Below are 20,204 nucleotides of genomic sequence, written 5' to 3' on the forward strand. Positions count from 1 at the left end.
AACTGTGATTGACCAGACGCTCACACTGTATGCTGTAAAACTGTTACTTACAACATGTATCGATATTTTCTTTAAGCTGGTGACAAATTTCGATTACATGTCTGATGTAAAATGTGAATGTAATGTAATATCTTGGCTTGCCGTTGGGGTATATATCATGGGGTTTTTCCTGCCGTGCGTACCATGGCAGCTCATGATTATATACACTTCCCGAGCCCGTTTAATTTTGTATTTATAACGCGCCCAGTGTCTGTTCCACACGCCTCAAAAAAGTACTGAACCAAGAAACCAAAACCCGCAAGTGAAAGGAATTTGTACAGCTATATGCATGTTTTTTGAAAGTGAATTTATTTTAGTCATTTCCAAAATTGTGTGTGAAACAAGACTTCAATGAGATTAAATGGTCAGCTCATAAAGTTGTAATTAGAACTCATGATGGAAAACTACGGCTACAAGCCATCAACGCCGCAGCAAAACAGACTATTCATTGTCCTGTGAAAAATCGATTTTAGTTATCCTGTGCTGTCATATCTCGAGCTTTCGCTTTCGCTTTCACTTTCACTTTCACATTGTAGTGCAAACAATCCTCAGCGGTCACCAGGACACTTTTGAAGAGGTTCATGTAGCGTTGAGGAGAGTTGAGGAGCGTTGGAATAGCTACCATCTTACGTATGAATAAAGATGATTGTTACATCTGCTTCTGGCGTGGATAGCACTCCGACGTTGGGTACGTTGCTAATTCACTTTTCACTTCACTACGTCTTATTCCGGCGCTTGTGGTAGCCATGAAGCCTGGCAATGCCATTCTTCGACCCGATTATAGTGTTTCTGAATGGTGTGTTTTACATGCATATGTATTTTCAGGTACAGTTGAGGTTACCACTCTCCTGGGTGTTTTTTTTGGTGTTCTTGTCCTCCTGCTGCTCCTGTTCCTGTACATAAGCCGCAAGTGCTGCTTTCACCATCGCCACGGCATCAGCTGCTGCGACGAGCGTCACCTGGCAGCAAAATGTGTGCAGAAGATCAGTGAGTATTCGATTTTGGATTTTGGGCATTGGCTTGAAAGTATCCGTTCGTTGCAGCACGCAAGCGGCGCTACGAGAACACAAGCTCAGACTCGGAGGAGGACATCCTGCGCCGCTTGCGATGGCATCAGCAAAACCAGCACAGCGACAAGCCCATGGGCTATGGGATGAGCATCAGCCAAGCCAACCCCCTGACAGCGCACAGCTTCAATTATCATCAATCCGACGCTGACCTGCAGAGAGTGACCGTTACGCGTGACCCTTTGGCAATTGCCGAAAGGGGCAAGGTCGGCATTCCATCGTCGCACAGCGAGTGCAGCTCGAATGACTCCATGGAGGCATCTGTTGACAGTCATACCGGCATCTTGACGGGCGAGACGGCCAAGGGTAAACTGTCTTTTTTAAGCATCAGAGTATACTTCTGACATGACAACTGACAAGCAACGTAATTTATCTCGACGCAGCTCATCCAGTCAACGCCTTTAGGAATCCATACACGGAAAACCGGGCCAAGACACACTCCCAGAGGTACCATCACAGGGTTGAGGTTTTGTCGCCGAAACTGGAGAAGGATAATGCTGTGGTGGTGATGCCTCTGGTCAATAGTTTGGTTAACAACAACAACGCTACTACCATCAACAATAACAGCCACAACATCAACCACAACAACAGCAACAGCAACATCAACAACAGCAACAGCAACAACAACAACGATGACGTAAGAGTGTCTTCACTCACAGTTGAGTGATTAATTTTGGCATTCGGCATTCGTATTCTCTCATTCTTGCAGGAACCTCTGTTCGACACCAGCGATCTGCGTTCTGTCAAGTCGGATGACATGGTCGACCCGAAGGCACCAGCCTCGCGAGGTCCGATCGAGCTGGAGATGTCGCTGCTGTATGACGCCCCGATGCGGAAGATGACGGTACACGTGATGCAGGCGCGAAGCTTGCCGCCGCTGGCCAACGGCCAGCAGACGCACACGCAGGTGCGCATGCTGATGCTGCCCAATAAAAAGCAGAAGCACAAAACCAAAATCCGCAGTGGGGAGAATCCGCAGTACATGGAGAGCTTCCTGCTGCACCGTGTCAACCCGGAGGACGTTAACAACATGGGCCTGAGAGTACGCCTCTATGGCTGCGAACGACTGAGAAAGGAGCGCTTGATTGGGGAGGCGTATGTAAGCTTTGCAACGGTCGACCTGGAGCTCGAGACCAACCTGTGGCTACCGCTGGAGCCGCGCAACACCTCATCGGTGCTGGGATCGACGAGCGATCTACTGAGCCTGGCGCGGTCAGAGAGCGCGGGCTCCACCTCATCCATGCAGCATGGTGGCGTTTCGGAGCTGCTCATGGGCCTCAGCTACAACGGTGTGACTGGCCGGCTGAGTGTGGAGATCATCAAGGGCAGCCAGTTCCGCAGCCTGTCGCTAAATAAGGCGCCCGACACGTACGTGAAGATGGTCATGGTTAGCAGCATAGGTCAGGAGATTTCGCGGGCCAAGACCTCCATTCGCAGGGGCCAGCCCAATCCGCTTTTCAAGGAGACATTCGCGTTCCAGGTGGCCCTGTTCCAGCTCAACGATGTCACGCTGATGATCTCGGTGTATGCCAAACGGCACATGAAGAAAAACGAAATGGTCGGATGGTTTAGCCTGGGTCTAAACTCATCCGGACCAGAGGAGGTAGCCCATTGGGCGGATGTGTGCGAAATGCCGAAGGGCGAGATGCTGGCCCGCTGGCACGTGCTGGTCGATTCCTGATTCGAGCAGTTGGGCCAGTCCTCGGGACGCAGCAGCAAGGCGCTCAAGAAACTGGGCTTCGCTGCGTTCAAGGACAGGTCCAAGGATAAACATGCAAAGGAGTCGAGTCGGGATGAGGATAGCGATCAATTCCCTGCAGACAATGCGGTTGCAGTCGACATTGAGCCGGGCCTGGAGCTCGATTTTGTCTAGAACCAAAATCCCGACCTGCTCCACTGTCAGCATACATTTTGTGTCTTGTTTTTAAGGGGTGCGGTAATCGATCGAATCGAATCGAACCGAAGCGAAGATTGATTGCCTGGTACCTGTGGCAGCGTGTTTAACTTAACCATGGGTGAAACCAATTGAACAACCAATTTTTGATATCTGAACTGGAATGTTTGGATCTAACCCTCCATAGGGAAAACAAATATTTGTAATTTGGAAACAATTTGGAACACATTTTTTGATCAAATGTGAAATATGAAGAAAACAAAAACAAAAATGAAACCTAGAATATTGAATTTTTGTACGCAATGGTACGTAAAGTACATGAAAGAACTTAAATTATTACTCAAATTTGAACTTTATAATTGTTTGTGATAATGAATACTATATGAACAGCATAGCCCAAGGGGCCCAAGAGCACTAGTGGGTCTTGTGTTTGGAGGAGACCAGTTCTCGGATCGGATGAACTCTTAGATGTTGGAATGGAGAATTTTTGTAATTAAACCTTTCTGCATATTAACTTATAAAATATTGATTTCCGCAGGGGAACCGAACCCCAATGTCTTATAGGACTAGCACTTTTGTATTACCAAACAACAAAAAAGTAAAGTATTAAAGAAGAAAACACTCGTTAATAGGAGGAATAATATTCAATACATGCGAGACATTCATACCATTCCATACCATACCCAAAAAGATGAATGCATAAGCATACAAACATAACTACTTCTTGAACATTTTATCGAGAACCAAGGTCATGTTCCAGTTTTGATAAGATGACTAAAATATAGACAAAGATGAGGATAAACATCGGTACCTTAGAATTCAAACGCACAAAGATCTATTGTACAACCGAAGGAAAGTTGGCAGACGGACAGAGTTGATAATGATAGATATACTAAATCCATAAAGATACATATTAATGCTAAATGCCGGCTGCAGGCCGTATTGTATTAACGTTCCGTTTGCATATATGTATGTATGTATTGTTGTATATCAAACACCGTGGTCTATCTGATACCATAGATCAGACCACATCTCGTTTCGAAGTTCGTTACGGCGAGGTTGCCTTTGCATTGTGGTTGCAACTCCCCGGAATAGCAATGGGGACGGGACGGGACGGGACGGGACGGAAAGTAAGTTTAACTTATACACAGAGGAAAAGGAAAGCTTTAATAAATATCGGATCCTTATTCTTTTTTTTTAATTGTACATTCAATCAAGAATCAAATTTAATCAAATAAAACAAAGAAGACAACTGTTTAACTATTGCAATGCTCACGCAAGCAAACTTAATATTAATTTTGATGTACAATCTTATTGTATACATTTTGTAATGCATAGTATTTGTATTTAAAAGATCTCTATGTTTTGAATGTCAAATATTTTATAGTCACGATTCACGTGAATGTGTGTGTTGTCGTTGCAAGCTGCAACAATTGCGACATTGATATTTGTATGTATGTATGTTGTGTGTCTAACTAAATCCTCTACTTCATTTTGGAAAGCGAGTGGGGCTAACCGCAAGTTCTCTAGTCAGTATTACACAAAATCCAAGACACAACACAACACAACACAACATACAACACACAAGAAACAACAGGGAAGAAACTCGCCCTAAGCTGCTGCTGACTTAATGTCAAGTATTTCAGATTTTGAGTAGAATCTCCCTCCACAAATTGAAAGCGAATGAAGTGATTGTTTTTTTCTGCAACAGATAACATATTTCTACTCTTCAATTTAAACAATTAAATTGTCATTGTTGATTATCAAATAATAATTTTAATATTACATAATTGCCACTTAAAATAAAACGATATTATGTAAAACAAAAACCTTATTGTCTTACCGATCCGTAGCTTATCTGTATGTGTGTACAGATGTATGTATGTACATATGTACATGGTATATACGTACATCTATTTTCTGCGCTTTCGTCTCGTCTTCTTGTAGCTTCCTGGATAACTGTCCTCATCGTCACTGTCTGTGGCTGGCTCTTGACTTTCCTTGCTGCTTGTGCTTGCCGCCGTCTGGCCCCCCTGCTGTGCATCCCATTCCTTACGCAGCTCACTGAGCATTCCCGGCGTCAACAGACCTTGGGCGAGCAGTCTGTCCGTGAGACGTCCACGCGATGCGCTGGGCAAGCGTGGCTCCTTAACATGCGTCACCCGACGCATGCCGTAGTTTGGCGTCTCTCCTTCCTGGCTGGCCTCGGTGTTTTTGAGAAGTCGAGTTATCTGGAATACGCCCTGCTGTATAATCTCATCCAGCTCCTTTTGGGCTTCCCGTACGTTCCCTGCCTCCGGAAAAAGATCCATGAACCGATAACTGCAAGATCGATTATAGTTTTAGACTATTATTTTGGCAACAGTGTGAAAGTAAAGTGTGCAACTTGCCTCAACCATAAATACAGATCCATGACGTCGAAAACGGACTCCAGGTGCACCAGGTCCAATATTGTCTTGGGCAACTTGAACGGCCAGCCGCAGCTATGTTTGATGAACTCAAATGTGATCGGTTCGTTCCGGCTGTATTGCCGTGCTATTTTCAGGAACATGGAGCACACGAAGGGCATCTTGCGGTTGATGGGTGCACAGCAGAAGACATAGCGGGCGCGAAGGGGCAGCGGAACATGCTGAATCATCTCAGCGAGGAACTTGAAGTCTTCGATGTTGCACATAAAGTATAGGGAATCATCGACCGTGCACAGGTTCACAAAGATATCCATTAAGTTGCTCAGGGATGAGTTGGGGAGGTGGTAAGCATAGAGCTCAATCTGATCGGCAGTAGGATGCAGGCCTGCTTGCTTCAAAGGCTCAGGCGTCTGTGCCAGAATGCGCTGCAGTGTCTGCAAATCCTCGGACTTGAAGGCTGTCACATATCCATGCTCCCACTGTGTGCGAAAGCGGCCGGCTCTTCCCGCTATCTGGAGAGCCGACGACACCGATATAGTGTCGATCTCTCGCTCTCCCCGCTCGTTCATTGTAGGCTTTACCAACGAGTAGAAAATGATTCGTCGAATGCTCCTGCAAATTTAATTTAATTTAAAAAATGTCGAAGGATTCAGAGCAATAGCGCACTTACAGATTCAAGCCCATGCCAATGGCGTCCGTGGCAACCATTACCTTGCAGCTATTGGCGGGATCATTAAATTTGGCAGCTTGGGCTAGTTTGGTGCCAGGTGGCAGACCTCCATAGATTACAGCAACCTCCTTTCCTCTAGGATGAATTTGGTAGATAAGTACCATAAATAAACTTTTGAGCGTGGGGTCGGGACAGGACAGGACGAATACTCACCGTGCCTCGATTTCACGTGAAACCGTGTAAATATCATGCTTGCTAAAGCAAACGATACAGTCGCCGGGCATGACGTTATCCAATGAGCCCAAGGCAGAGGCTTCGACAGTCAGCTCCGTGAGGCGATCATAGCGGCGCACTTCCACTGTTTCGCCGGTGGTTTCGCATATCTTCTGGAGCAGCTCCAGGGCACCAGCCTCGCCGCAGACATGCACCTCGTCCGCAATCAGACCGAGGAAGGCTCGCGTCCAGGCCCATCCGCGCTGTGGGTCGCGGATCTGCTGTATTTCATCGATCACAGCCACCTCATCTATCGTTGTTTTGACAAGGTTGGGGTAAGCTGACTAAATGCCAGAAATTGTGGAGTTTTACGCTTACATGGTGTGTTAACCGAGGTCATTTCAACGGTGCACGCAACATGGTTGGCCGGCGAGTTCTCGCTGATGCCGAACTTGCGCTCCTCACCAGTGACCAGGTCGCACGGAGTGCCGCGCTCGTTCGCCTTGTTGTATACCTCCGTGGCAAGCAGTTTCAGGGGACCGCAGTAGACGCCAGTCTTGGCACTTAGATACCTTTCCATAGCGTGGTACGTCTTTCCCGAATTGGTTGGTCCCGAATGAAACACGATCTTCCGGGTCAAGGCACGGGCGTTGGTATACCAATTAGCGGGCTGGCGCAGGTCAGAGATCTTTTTCAAATCGTCCATGCAGTCCAGGTGCGGAAACACGGTTTTTGCGTGACGAAGGAAATAAGGAAAGATGTCGTCTATGTGACCGGCTCCCTGCATAATGTCGCTGAATATTATGTGCAGATCCACCGGAAGATTTTCGGCCTCAATGCAGTAGCGTCGAAATGAGCCGAAGGCCTGTTGCTGCAAATACGCTTGGAAGCAGAATCAAACTTGGTAAGTCGGAATGGGAGCATGAGCATCGTTAAAGCATAATCACATACAGTCGAGTCCATTCTCACTGCAAAGGGACTTCGTCTCTCGCCGTTGGGTAAATTTGTTCAGGATCTTGAGCAGCTCCGACTTCTCCAGTTTGCCCACCAACTCGGAGCCCACGTCCTCGCAGTCGACATTGGCTTGCACCTGCACCGGCTTGAACAATGTCGACACATGTGTCTCGTGCTTTTTCCGGGAGCACTGAGGCGCCACCCGGTGTAGGCAGCGCGCGGCAGCAACAGCTCCATAAGTAGCTCGTAGGCTGGGCGGGTGGCGAGCGACGCAGATGAGGCTTATGCAACGCCTTGAGTTTTGCATCGCTCCTGCAATCAAATGGAGGGGTGGCTGTTTTAATTGAACAATTAACTAAAATGCATTAGTCGAAACCCACGTTGATGGCTCTGATATAACGGAGCGCGGGAACAGCTGACTGGACAGCTGTTTCTAACAGTGCGTCCTGGGGCTATCGACAAAATACAGCGAGACCCCCAAAAATATACCTAAATATACTGTCTCATTTAATAATAGATCCTGTAAATATATTGATGAAAAACATTCCTCGATCTAGAATCTAGATCGATAGTTAGGGCTTTTATATTATTATTATTATTGTTATTGGCAATTAGAAGCACTTATTTTTATTGAACTGTATGTAAAAAGGTTTATACAAAGAAGGTACACACAATGTCCCTTAAGATCTACCATATTCCGAACACACCACGACAGACTCAAGTATACCGCGTCAAATGTTGCCGTTAACGAAAATACTAATTTACTAAACAAATCAGCCACTAGCGTAGGCAGTGTAGTTCAAATATCTCTTACCTTCAATGAAGTAATTAGAAAAGAAAGGATAACAGCTCAGACGGAATGGAGTATAAGGAAATATCAAAACCCATTGGAGTTTATTTGATTCATTTTATAACAACATTCGTGTCTTACCATTGCATTGGGCTCTCTACTGGATTAAAAACGAGAAGGGACGTGTGAGACGCTTCTTACGCGTCACAACTTTTATACCCGGCACTCAGTACTACATCTGCAACTTAGCGGTTATTTGTCAAATTTTACATTTTTTCTTCATCTGTCATCTAGATCAACAACACTACTCACGCCAACACGCTCCTTTAGCTCGCCACCCACCCCTAGAAACACACACTGCAGAGTCAGGGCAGAGGCAGCGGCAGAGGCAGCGGCAGAGACGTGTCAGGGGCAGAGGCCATAAACTGCGCGAAGCAGACTGTGCTGCTATAAGCTGCGGGACGGGGTGGGTTTGGCCACTGAAAATTAATTTCTTCATTGTGGCTATAATAATAAACCAATCGGATCCAAATTTGGTGATCTGATAGATATGGTCATTCCCTACGGAATGGCGTTTTTAGTTTTCTGTTATCTTTAAAATTGTAGATTTATGAGGTTTTCGCCCTTTTGCGGGGGCGGAAGGGGGCGGGGCTCATTTTTGAAATACACTGGTTTCAGTGTGAGCATACAGCAGTCTGGTGCCAAAATTTGGTGGCTCTAGCTCTTATAGTCTCTGAGGACTAGCCGACAACCGACAAACAAGACGGACAGACGGACGGACGGACAGACAGACATGGCTTAATCGACACGGCTATTGATGCTGATCAAGAATATATATACTTTATGGGGTCGGAAACGTTTCCTTCTGTGCGTTACATACAACCGTTATTTGCACAAATACAATATATCCTATTTACTCTTCGAGTACCGGGTATAAAAAGCGATACCAAAGCACAAAAGGAGTGGACGGAGAGTGAAACTCTTGTAACAACGGCGACTGGCCAAGGAAATGATTCAGTTAGCCAAACATGAATCAGACCGACAACGCTACACAGATCGTCAACTCCTAGATGAGCAGCTTCGCACTGGTGCGAAACAACGCAAACGGACTGCATAGTTGCGAATGCCCCAATTTGCTTTAACATTAAGTTCTAACACTGATAGGCTTTACACGAACAAATGTGGTTAGAGAATTTAAAAAACGAGAAGGGACGTGTGAGACGCTTCTTACGCGTCACAACTTTTATACCCGGCACTCAGTACGACATCTGCACTTTAGCGGTTATTTGTCAAATTTTACATTTTTTCTTCATCTGTCATCTACATCAACAACACTACTCAAGCCAACACGCTCCTTTAGCTCGCCACCCTCCCCTAAAGACACACACTGCAGAGTCGCGGCAGGGGCAGTGGCAGAGGCAGAGGCAGCGGCAGAGGCAGCGGCAGAGGCAGTGACGTGTCAGGGGCCAGGCCATAAACAGCGCGAAGCAGAGTGTAAATGCTGCGGGACGGGGTGGGTTTGGCCACTGAAAATTAATTTCTCCATTGTGGCTATAATAATGATCCAATCGGATCCCAATTTGGTGATCTGATAGATATGGTCATTCCCTACGGAATGGCGTTTTTAGTTTTCTGTTATCTTTAAAATTGGGGATTTGGGAGGTTTTCGCCCTTTTGCGGGGGCGGAAGGGGGCGGGGCTCATTTTTGAAATACACTGGTTTCAGTGTGAGCATACAGCAGTCTGGTGCCAAAATTTGGTGGCTCTAGCTCTTATAGTCTCTGAGAACTAGCCGACAAACAAGACGGACAGACGGACGGACGGACAGACGGACAGACGGACAGACGGACAGACAGACATGGCTCAATCGACTCGGCTATTGATGCTGATCAAGAATATATATACTTTATGGGGTCGGAAACGTTTCCTTCTGTGCGTTACATACAACCGTTATCCGCACAAATACAATATACCCTATTTACTCTTCGAGTACCGGGTATAAAAACATCAAAGATGAATTGTAAACGGAAATGTAAGCCAACCCACATTCAATAACAACTTATATACATATATGTATTCATGTCTCTGGCGCTAGGTATCTACATACATACATATGTATATACTCAGCTGCAATAAAACATTTGTCAAATAATAAATTAAACGAGAAGGGATGTGTGAGACACTTCTTACGCGTCACAATTTTTATACCCGGTACTCTGTAATACTTCTGCCTCTTAGCGGTGTTTTGTCAAATTTTACATTTTTTCTTCATTTGATATCTACATCAGGGCTCGGCACCTATACAATTAACGAGCCGTTTTTGCGTTTGTGTGTGAAGACGCACGCAAAACGGAACATTGGTATTGGTACGAATCACTGTAATACGCTTGTACGTGTGGGCAGCGCAGCAGCAGCGCCTTGTCCCGCACCCATGGGATAGGGCCGTGCCGAGCCCTGATCTACATCAACAACACTACTCACGCCACACGCTCCTTTAGCTTGCCCCCCTTCCCTACAGCCACACACTGCAGAGTCAAGGCAGAGGCAGTGGAACGGCAGAGGCAGAGAAACGGCAGGGGCAGAGGCCGCACACTGCAGAAGCAGAGTGTGAATGAGAGAATGTGAAAAAAACAATATAAGCGGTGGGACGGGGTGGGTTTAGCCACTGAAATTTCCTTCATTCTCGCTATAATAATGATTCCGTCGGATCCCAATTTGGTGATCTGATAGATATGGTCATTCCCTACGGAATGGCGATTTTAGTTTTCTTTTATCTTCAAAATTGTACCTTTGGGATGTTTTTGCCCTTTTGCGGGGTGGAAGGTGGCGGGGCTCCTTTTTGTAAATACACTTGTTACAGTGTGAGCATTCAGCAGTCTGGTGCCAATTTGGTGGCTCTAGCTCTTATAGTCTCTGAGATCCAGGCGCTCAACAATACGGATGGACAGACGGACAGACAGACATGTCTCGACTCGGCTATTGATGCTGACTCTAAGCAAACAACTCAACTGAGTTGTTTTATTTTTTTTTTTTTTTTTTGATATTTAATCGTTACAGTAGATGAGTCCGCATTGACCAGGTACTTCAGTTTTGTGTTGAATATTATAAAACATTACTGAAAATTTTGAACTAAAAAAAATATGTTTGCCGAAAGAACACTAGAGTTAGAATGTGCTATGAGTTGTTTCCTTAGTGGTTTTATGCTATTCTTTGTTTTGTTTTGACCTTGTTAGTTTTAACCTTATTTTGCAAACTATTCAATACGTGGAAGTCATGAAAGCTAGCCAATCTTATGCAGAACTGATTCATGAATCGTATTAAATTATATTTTTAGTTTTTGGTAGTCCTAACTAATGGTAAAATAAAGTTGAATATCAAAATCGAGAAAAGGTTATAGGACATGCGGTATATTTTGAAAATTAAAAGGTATATTTATGTATATTTTTCGGAGGGTTAGGCGGTATATTTAATGAGTAAATCCGCGGCCACACTGCTCAATATTCGCTGTAAATACAAAAACAAAAAAATCAAAAACATAAAAGTCAACAAAAATGACTCACTCGAAATATTAATCAAAATAAAAGTTAAAGCGTTAAAACAGTTCGTGCTGCTCTCAGCCCCGAACCGAACAGTGCAATGGGTTTATTCGGCAAAACTCCAAGCAAAGACCCCAAAGAACAGGTAATAACACCTTCAGCACAAAGAAAAAGATCCAGAGAAATGATGTCATGTTCGAGTTGTTTTGCTTGAATTGTTATTTTATTTGCATTTCTTTTATTCTCCGCTATGTGTATTGCGCACAGGTGCAAGAGTGGACGCACAAGATACGAAAAGAGGGAAACCAGCTGGATCGGCAAATACGCAGCATACAGCGGGAGGAGGATAAGGTGAAGCGCTCGCTCAAACAGGCCGCCCAGAAAAATGACCGTGACACCTGCGTCATTCTGGCCAAAGAAATAGTGAACGCTCGCAAGGCCGTCAATCGCATATACACTTCAAAGGCTCACCTCAACTCCATACAGATGCAGATGAAAAATCAATTATGTGAGTGGCCGTGAAGGATCCGTGTCGGGCTGGAGACTTTAATTGATGTGTTCCCTGCTCTTCTAGCCACACTACGTGTTGCTGGCTCACTGCAGAAGTCAACGGAAGTCATGCAGGCCATGCAGAATCTGGTGCGCTATCCGGAGCTGGCGGGTATTATGCGCGACATGTCGAAGGAGATGATGAAAGCCGGCATTATCGAGGAGATGCTGGATGAGACAATGGACTCACTGGAGGAGTCTGAGGAGCTGGAAGAAGAGGCGGCAAAGGAGGTGGACAAGGTTCTGTGGGAGATAACGGATGGCAAGCTCGGGGAAGCTCCCCTGCCACCAGAGGCTACTCCAGCGGACAAAACACCGGCATCGCCCTCCAAAGTCGAGGTCGATGAGGACGATGACGAAGGCGAAGAATTGCAGGAGATGCAGAGCCGGCTGGCATCGCTGCGTTCCTAGACTAATTGCAACAGGCAGGGGGTGTCATCAATTATTGTCGGGAGGTAGGGCGGCAGACTCTATTCCAGCACTTTGAAAAAATGTCTCCCTCTCAAAATTTCAGATGCTAGCACCCGAAACAGTGAATTATAAAAACCAAAATACTAGCAAGTAATGGACAGTTTCTCTTTTCCTATCTCTTACCATAAGTGTGTGCACTGCAGGGCTCTTCTGTTCAAATTGTTTTGAACTCCACGCTTCCACACTTTAAACCGTTACACTTAAAAAAGTTACACTTTATTTATTGTATAATTTCTTTTTATTAAAAATCGATATTTTCTGTAGAAATGTCCACCCAAAATGCAGCACCTTCTACCCGGCTCATTCAACATGATTTCCAAATTGACACGCCATTAAGTTCCATTTCCAGTCTATGGCCGGACGTTATTCTCAATAAAGTCCAGATATGCCGCCACTCGGGTGTATACACCCGGCCATCCCTTCAGACCACACGGTGTTGGGCCGTAGGAGACTACGCCAGTGATGTAGTAATTGGAATATCCCTCGTTGTAGTCTTCCAACAGAAGGGGCCCTCCAGAATCTCCGCGGCATGAATCGACTCCCTCAACGCCGCCAGCGCAAATCTGATTAGAGGTCACGATCCGCCGCTGGCTGGCATACCGATTGTTGCAGTCACCCAGTGGTACTGTATCCACTTCCGCCTTCAACTTTTTGTTGGATGTAAAGTTTGTCTCGGTACGACCCCAACCGGCGACTACCATTTTGCGTCCTAGAAAGCTCGCATCTCGCTGTGATGCTAAGCTGGGCAAGCACACCGGCGAAATGTTTTCTGTAAATGAGACTGGGTCTCTCAGCCGCAGCAGCGCAATGTCGTGCAGCTGGTCCCGTGCGTTGCCTGGGTACTGCGGATGAGGGACTCGTTCAACCACGGGGTTGTCCACGTAGAGTGCATTGCAGTCGCTGCGGCCGTTCTTCTCGGTTGTGCAGTCTGGATTGGTGCTCGTATCCCACTCTCCCAAGCGCACTCCCGTCAGCTGCCAGTCGCTTGGGATGGCGGAAACACAGTGTGCCGCTGTGATTACATAGCGATTGTTGATCAGCGACCCACCACAGTGGTGGCCTTTGACGTTTCCGGCTGGTATTGGAAATAAATGCGTTTCAGTCAAGTCTGAATCAAAATTGTTTGCACTCACGTTTCGTGTACTCAATAAGCACCATCCAAGGAAACTCCCTTTTGCCCGTTTCCTTTCCTCCAACCACGCGGTCACCGAAATTCTCTCCGCAATTGGGCGGCTGGGGCAGCAGGCTCGAAGTGGTGGCTCGCTGTGTTGTGGTGGGCTGCTGCGGGCGCGGTTGACCCTGATTTCCCCACACTGGCTGCTGATTGACTCTGCGGTTGTTCGCACAGCAAATCTGAAATCATTTGTTTACGTGTATGGTATGGTATTTTGGCGACATCCAGAATATTGTATGTATTTACGAGGACTTGGCCATTGAGATAGCCACACTGACTGTTCTGTAGGAATACGCGATTCTCGGTCGAGATGGATCCCCTTCGCACCAGCTCGTACATATATTCGCATTCCTTGAGGTTAATGCACGTACCACTGCTCTCATCGGGCGTTGTGCAATACCCGAAGACTTCTAGGGGGTAAAGATAAAACCCACACAAGTTAATGCATCAACAGCAAGATGTAAGGGAATGCCCCCAGTAGAATCGGCCGGGTCAAGTTCAACGCTGATAGTCAAATGATTTTTGTGACTTTCCAACCTGTAGACTGGAGCTGGACTCGACTCCCACTTGCCTTGTGCGTAAGCTTGCCGCCTTTCTCCAATGAATAGCACCAAAAGCCCAAAAACAATCTTCAGTTCCATGGTCTTAAATGACGATTTAGAAATCGTTTCTGTCTTATATTAAAATATATATTATGTATAGTGAAGAACGCGCTTGACCGTGCGCCTGCCTTTGCCTGTTGAAATAACACTGAAAGCGGCTCTGAAATGCTAAACGCCATTGTCCCCACATGCTGCTGTCGTTGTCGTGGCTTGTCGGAGCCTAAGGTTGAGCTTATCAGGCAGCGATGCGAGAAGCCGCTGTTCTCTCCCCATGGTCTGGTCAATGTGGCAAACCAGTAATGACAGAATCCCAGAGCGCGGTTCTCAGCTCAGCTGAGATGAGCTCCATGCGACAGCGCTGGGTCTGGCTGTGAGTCTGGTTCTAGCAATACTCGTCCAAATACGAGTATGTACATATGTACATAGACATACATATGTATGTATATGTGTACATACACTGTCAGCACGCTCTCAACTTCGACTCCGAGGCGTGTTAAACGAGGCTAATGGACCATCTTGCCGTTTCTTGCGCTCTCGTTGCCTCATCATCGCAATTTCCACTTGAATGGACCGATGATTTTATATCTCTGCCATACTCGAAGCTGACAGGTCTTGGCCCGTTTTAATAGCCATCGCCAGCCATCCACTTTTAAAGTGCCTGGCGCTTCTGCAGCCGACAAGTCGATTGAGAGAGTGCGTTCTGTTCAGTTTTTTTTTTACATACAAATGTACATGCATATGTACATACTGGAATACGTGCAAATATCCCATAGCACACAAAAGGGATATTATGTATACTGTGTAAATACATACATATGTATGTAAGTATATACATATGTATATCGTATGCATATCTAATTTTCATTTAATTCGATGTACATAAATATATGCACAATATGATTATGGTTGAAATATTTGTGCATAGCTAGGCATGTGTAGTGCCAAGTAAGTTAATTTGTGATTTACGCACTTGTGTGGTGACAATGGAATTGGATGGGGTCCACATGCCGAGGAGTTGGGAGCCCTCAAGTATTTACATACATACATATGTATGTACGTCCAGTATCCATTGCTAGTCACTAGAGTGCAGGGTGAACTACTTATCTTGTTATGATTTTGTGTTCACATACATACATTCAAATGTACATACATACATACATACATACATATGTACATACATACATATGTAAATATTTATGTGCAATATATGGGTTTCTCTTTATCAAAACAGCATTTAAAAATTAAACCATTTGTTTGTTTTTAAGGATTGCAGAAGAGGTTGCCTTCTGTAACTTTTGTACATATGTATGTATGTACATATGTATGTATGTACATATGTATATATACTCGAGTAAACTCATTGCCAATTATGCTTTGGTTATACATACATAATTATACCAACAATGTAAAATTATGTAAAAATATGTAACATTTTATAGGAAACCTATATATATGTATAAAAGAAAGTCGTATTTGTTACAACACTTGTTGGATTTGTTTCCGTCCCGAGTAGCAGAATACATCTTAAAAACAACATTTGGCCAGTTTGTTGCGGCCTTAAAGCCAAAACTTTATTTTTTTCTGAAGACATCATGTGTGTGTTCAGAAATTTGTCTAAAAAGTTCATTTGTTCATTTGTTGTTTTATTTATTTGTTTAGTTTTGTATTAATCATTTTAATAACAATGCCGCGTCTTAGAAGATCTAATCTTTCCCAGCGAAGCCGTAATGCAATTAGGCAACGGAATATCGCGAGTCAATTATCAATTATTTCGCGAGAAATTGCACGAGAACAGCGCCGCGTTAGTATGGAGCCATGAAGGGCCTTAAATCGTGCTTCTCAAACACAAGAGCAAAGAGAGATACATCTTCGAGCTTATCGTACAGATGAACAGAGGAATAATCTTCGAAGTGCAAGAAGAAATGGTTCAAGTATTGATTTGAATCGAGCAGCGTTTCTGGTTTACCACCGCACAATTTAAAACTTAAAGTTGGCTCGGTAGTCATCATGCTTGGAAATTTAATCCAACCAAAACTGTGTAATGGAACGTGTTTGGTGATAAGAAAACTGATGAGAAATGTGATTCACGCGTCGATACTTAAAGGAAAATTTAAAGATGAGGAAGTTCTTATTCCAAGGATTCCGATGATCCCAACGGATATGCCGTTTGAGTTTAAACAAATTCAATTCCCGATTCGTCTTGCCTTTGCCATGACGATCAACAAACCACAGGGCCAATCTTTGACTATTTGTGGCCTCAATCTAGAAAATGCATGTTTTTCTCATGGTCAATTGTACGTGGCATGCTCACGTGTCGGCAAACCATCCGCTTTATTTGTTCTTGCGCCTGACCAAAAAACAAAGAATGTCGTTTACCACAAAGTGCTTGAATGAAAATCCTATTACCATCGCATTGGATCATTGCAACCTATAGAAGATGCACAGCATAAATTCTTGCAAATATATGGGCAATTCATGGGCAATATGGAAGAACAACTTGACAGGCGTCAAGGGATCAACACAGCTACGAAGAGAGCAATTCTCCAAAATCTGCAGCAAATGCTTCATGAACATCATGCATTGGCCAGGCTGTTCAAGACTGCTTTAGAGCGCATGCCAAGTGATTGCAATTCGGTCAAGTCAATTAAATACATTTGCAAATATGTCACGAAAGGGAGCGACATGGCGGTGTTTGGTATCCAAACATCCAATACCAACGATGAAATCACGCGCTATCAAGTTGGTACTTTTTTTGTTTCTATCTACATAAACATATTATTTTGTATCACTGTTTTACGTTCATCAAAGCCTAAATTAGTTCAGCTAAAAAAGAACACGACATTCATTGACTGTTAGGCGGTGCGAAGTTCGCCGGGTCAGCTAGTACTCATATAATATCTGACAGCTATTTAATGATAGATTCTGTCGGTCAGTGGAATATGGAACAATACCACAAATCATAGTTGCTTCATAGTTGGGGTCATGTTTTACCGATATTGATAAGGGAAAAGAATTTGCCCTTAAAGTGTTGAAGTGCATGAACTGCACGCTGTATCGCACTTACTTATTCAATGTACAGTGGGGAGCAATGATGAGTACATGTTCACCGACCTTGGACTTGCCGTTTCGGGACAACATTTTGCATCTTTTCCACTCAGATCACCACCGATTGGCTAATGCCAAGTTTTTCAGCAGTATTAGATGTCGTTTTGCCATTTTCAGTGAGCTACACAATAATATTTACAATTTCTAGACATTGTTTCTTCAGTCTCAGGTACAACATAGGCACTATTTAAAAAATTCTTGAAATCTGCTTCGATTATTATGAGAAATGTCTTAATTTGATGTTAGTATTACTAGAATTTAAAAAAATATATATTTATCATGAATTCGGTGAGCATATTGTTGATTAGAAAATTTAGAAATATAAAATAACGAAAAGTGCAAAGCTGAGTACATGCGAGTTGTTTTAGTTTTTTATTTTTCGCTATTTAAAAGCTTCACATTTGTATTTTTCTGGGATTGCCTATTTGTAAAGTGATTGATATCTACAAACAAATTGGTTAAGTTTGCATTATGCGTTTAGAAGTCATGTGCGACGAAAGTCAGTTATCGTGAAATGTTATTGTCATCATTGCTCCCCACTGTATATTCCCAATATCAAAATGATACTCGTGTGTGATTTTGAATAAGATATGTCATGTTGTGATACATTTGTAAATATTTATATGTCTCACTCCATATACATATGTACATACATATGTATGTAGGTGGGTATATCAGCTACATTTGTACGTGATACAGTTACTCATGGGCTCATGTAAAAAGAAGAGTGTGTGGAGGTTGTACATATGTACATACATATGTACATATATCGAAAACATTTTATTAATTTTGTTTTTTAAATTAAGTGAACTGATTGATTTCTCTTCCTGTTGGATTTTGCTTCAGTGAAGGTACTGCAAAGGGCTTGAAGCAGCTTCCATCCCGGATTTGACAAGCCTAATCAATCCAATTCAAGTCTTTGAACAAATGTCGAATGGCTAGGATGGTAAAACAAATCTGAAAAGCTTTAACCAAGTGCAAGTAAGTACTTTTCGTAACAAAAATCGTCGCACTTACTCCACAAGTACAAGAAAATCATGAAGTATGGAAGGAAGCTGCTTAGAAATAACCCAGTCGCGAAATAGATCTTACATTTCTTAAAACACAAGGGAGAAAATCAGTCTGGCAGGACGGTCGCTACACAAATGAAAACTCACATTTCTTATACCAAGCAATGTTAATATCCCTGATCCGGAGTGCAGAACTCCCAGCAAAATGCCAATGGGGAAATGTCCCTTGTAGACGTCAAGTGGAAGTATCTCGAAGAAAAGACCGTTTATTTTAAATTGTTTTTCGTATAAAAGTGGGTCAGGTAAATCTGCTGCAGAGTTGAAAAATCCAATTATTCCTTTCACTTCGTAGTAATAGTCTAAGTCGAAAAGAAATTTATGTAAATAATTTTAGAGAATTAATATGTAGAATGACATTGAGTTTACATATATGTATATGTATGTACACATATGTATATTTCATACGTAAATGTATTTATACAATACTTACAAAAGGAATCTAGCTCGATCGCTTGAAAATAGGTTATTACCAAGCCTAAAACTATATTACAGTACCCGAAAATCGCCAAAGAGATACACATGATATCTCACACACATTATTTGTCGAGTTGTTGATTATTTATGCATGTACGAGAAACATATTTTAGCTGAAAATAGGCAATAAAATCAACGCCTGTCTAATAACAAATTTTATTTTTAACTGTCTGACATTGTTTGAGGAGTGAGTGGTAGTCTGATTTCGGGACATGTTTGCCCTACGGCGGCAACAGATACAGGAACAATTCTTAAACTTTATTCATATGAAAAACATATGAGTTTAAAAACTCAGGAAAAGTTGAAAACAATAACGAGAAGGGACGTGTGAGACGCTTCTTACGCGTCACAACTTTTAAACCCGGTACTCAGAACTACATCTGTACCTTAGCGTTTTTTGTCAAATTTTACATTTTTTCTTCATCTGTCATCTGTCATCTACATCTACAACACTTCTCATGCCAACACGCACCTTTAGCTCGCCACCCTCCCCTAGAGCCACACACTGCAGAGTCACGGCAGAGGCAGAGGCCGCACACTGCAGAAGCAGAGTGTGAATGAGAGAATGTGAAAAAACAAATATTAGCGCCGGGGCGGGGTGGGTTTAGCCACTTCATTCTGGCTAATGATCCCATCGGATCCTAATTCGGTGATCTGATATATATGGGCATTCCCTACGGAATGGCGTTTTTAGTTTTCTTTTATCTTCAAAATTGTAGCTTTGGGTGGTTTTTGCCTTTTTGCCTGGGCGGAAGGGGGCGGGGATCATTTTTGAAATACATTTGTAACTGTGTGAGCATACATAAGTCTAGATGCAACATTTGGTGGCTCTAGCTTTTATGGTCTCTGAGATCCAGGCGCACAACAAGACGGACGGACAGACGTACAGACGGACGGACAAACAGACATGGCTCAATCGACTCGGCTATTGATGCTGATCAAGAATATGTATACTTTATGGGGTCGGAAACGTTTCCTTGTGTGCGTTATATACATTCACTTTGTGCACAAATACAATATACCCTATTTACTCTTCGAGTACCGGGTATAAAAATTGGAATGCCCCAAATCTATCAGAAAAAGTCGGCTTGGTTCGTTGCGGAAAAAAAAATTCGATCTTGTCGACTAATGTTATTGAAATAAAATAAGTAGAAACATATTACATCTTGCACTCGCTTCTGCGCTTACA

The 20,204-nt window shown here is 43.7% G+C and overlaps 4 protein-coding genes and 1 long non-coding RNA gene across 8 annotated transcripts; 2 read left to right on the top strand and 3 right to left on the bottom strand.

The window, feature by feature from the left end:
- The first annotated feature begins 154 nt into the window (after positions 1–154).
- Positions 155–3,774, top strand: LOC117899010 (synaptotagmin-14). Of its 2 annotated transcripts, none has more exons than XM_034808766.1 (5): positions 155–727; positions 865–1,026; positions 1,083–1,411; positions 1,483–1,743; positions 1,816–3,774. In XM_034808766.1, the coding sequence occupies exons 1-5, from the start codon at positions 682–684 to the stop codon at positions 2,785–2,787; spliced, it is 1,770 nt and encodes a 589-aa protein (XP_034664657.1). In that variant the 5' UTR covers positions 155–681; the 3' UTR covers positions 2,788–3,774. The 2 variants fall into 2 exon arrangements, with proteins under 2 accessions (XP_034664657.1, XP_034664658.1); XM_034808767.1 differs by having other exon boundaries at positions 156–727; positions 1,083–1,412; positions 1,490–1,743.
- Positions 3,775–4,747: 973 nt separating this feature from the next.
- LOC117899008 (ATP-dependent RNA helicase SUV3 homolog, mitochondrial) lies at positions 4,748–7,729 on the bottom strand. Of its 2 annotated transcripts, XM_034808756.1 has the most exons (7): positions 7,626–7,729; positions 7,243–7,557; positions 6,670–7,173; positions 6,292–6,601; positions 6,079–6,213; positions 5,391–6,020; positions 4,748–5,322 (listed from the first exon to the last, which is right to left on the bottom strand). In XM_034808756.1, exons 2-7 carry the CDS (start codon positions 7,550–7,552, stop codon positions 4,914–4,916), a joined length of 2,298 nt encoding a protein of 765 aa, XP_034664647.1. In that variant the 5' UTR covers positions 7,553–7,557; positions 7,626–7,729; the 3' UTR covers positions 4,748–4,913. The 2 variants fall into 2 exon arrangements, with proteins under 2 accessions (XP_034664647.1, XP_034664648.1); XM_034808757.1 differs by lacking the exon at positions 4,748–5,322 and having other exon boundaries at positions 5,665–6,020; positions 6,120–6,213.
- Positions 7,730–11,554: 3,825 nt separating this feature from the next.
- Positions 11,555–12,684, top strand: LOC117897458 (charged multivesicular body protein 3). Its single transcript, XM_034806304.1, has 3 exons — positions 11,555–11,715; positions 11,838–12,078; positions 12,145–12,684. The coding sequence occupies exons 1-3, from the start codon at positions 11,671–11,673 to the stop codon at positions 12,528–12,530; spliced, it is 672 nt and encodes a 223-aa protein (XP_034662195.1). The 5' UTR covers positions 11,555–11,670; the 3' UTR covers positions 12,531–12,684.
- Positions 12,685–12,825: 141 nt separating this feature from the next.
- LOC117897457 (melanization protease 1) lies at positions 12,826–14,588 on the bottom strand. The gene is made up of 4 exons (XM_034806303.1): positions 14,336–14,588; positions 14,011–14,174; positions 13,724–13,943; positions 12,826–13,665 (listed from the first exon to the last, which is right to left on the bottom strand). Exons 1-4 carry the CDS (start codon positions 14,403–14,405, stop codon positions 12,941–12,943), a joined length of 1,179 nt encoding a protein of 392 aa, XP_034662194.1. The 5' UTR covers positions 14,406–14,588; the 3' UTR covers positions 12,826–12,940.
- Positions 14,589–18,279: 3,691 nt separating this feature from the next.
- On the bottom strand, positions 18,280–19,177 carry LOC117897228. Of its 2 annotated transcripts, none has more exons than XR_004649078.1 (4): positions 18,972–19,177; positions 18,629–18,840; positions 18,489–18,567; positions 18,280–18,428 (listed from the first exon to the last, which is right to left on the bottom strand). It is a non-coding gene; the product is annotated as an uncharacterized LOC117897228 (long non-coding RNA). The 2 variants fall into 2 exon arrangements; XR_004649077.1 differs by having other exon boundaries at positions 18,283–18,436; positions 18,972–19,170.
- Positions 19,178–20,204: the final 1,027 nt, after the last annotated feature.

Source organism: Drosophila subobscura, chromosome O (assembly GCF_008121235.1).
Source record: "Drosophila subobscura isolate 14011-0131.10 chromosome O, UCBerk_Dsub_1.0, whole genome shotgun sequence".
In the NCBI taxonomy this organism is placed as follows: Eukaryota; Metazoa; Arthropoda; class Insecta; order Diptera; family Drosophilidae; genus Drosophila; species Drosophila subobscura.

Excerpts from the sequence above, each read along its gene's own strand:
- LOC117899010 (XM_034808766.1), top strand. The coding sequence starts at position 682 with ATGATTGTTACATCTGCTTCTGGCGTGGATAGCACTCCGACGTTGG. Across the intron at positions 728-864 it reads GGATAGCACTCCGACGTTGG|GTACAGTTGAGGTTACCACT; the intron begins GTACGTTGCTAA and ends ATGTATTTTCAG. Across the intron at positions 1,744-1,815 it reads GCAACAACAACAACGATGAC|GAACCTCTGTTCGACACCAG; the intron begins GTAAGAGTGTCT and ends TCATTCTTGCAG.
- LOC117899008 (XM_034808756.1), bottom strand. The coding sequence starts at position 7,552 with ATGCAAAACTCAAGGCGTTGCATAAGCCTCATCTGCGTCGCTCGCCAC. Across the intron at positions 6,214-6,291 it reads TCACGTGAAATCGAGGCACG|AGGAAAGGAGGTTGCTGTAA; the intron begins GTGAGTATTCGT and ends AATTCATCCTAG. Across the intron at positions 6,021-6,078 it reads ATTGGCATGGGCTTGAATCT|GAGCATTCGACGAATCATTT; the intron begins GTAAGTGCGCTA and ends TTAAATTTGCAG.
- LOC117897458 (XM_034806304.1), top strand. The coding sequence starts at position 11,671 with ATGGGTTTATTCGGCAAAACTCCAAGCAAAGACCCCAAAGAACAG. Across the intron at positions 11,716-11,837 it reads GCAAAGACCCCAAAGAACAG|GTGCAAGAGTGGACGCACAA; the intron begins GTAATAACACCT and ends TATTGCGCACAG. Across the intron at positions 12,079-12,144 it reads GCAGATGAAAAATCAATTAT|CCACACTACGTGTTGCTGGC; the intron begins GTGAGTGGCCGT and ends CTGCTCTTCTAG.
- LOC117897457 (XM_034806303.1), bottom strand. The coding sequence starts at position 14,405 with ATGGAACTGAAGATTGTTTTTGGGCTTTTGGTGCTATTCATTGGAGAA. Across the intron at positions 13,944-14,010 it reads ATCTCAATGGCCAAGTCCTC|ATTTGCTGTGCGAACAACCG; the intron begins GTAAATACATAC and ends AAATGATTTCAG. Across the intron at positions 13,666-13,723 it reads GCTTATTGAGTACACGAAAC|CCGGAAACGTCAAAGGCCAC; the intron begins GTGAGTGCAAAC and ends TTCCAATACCAG.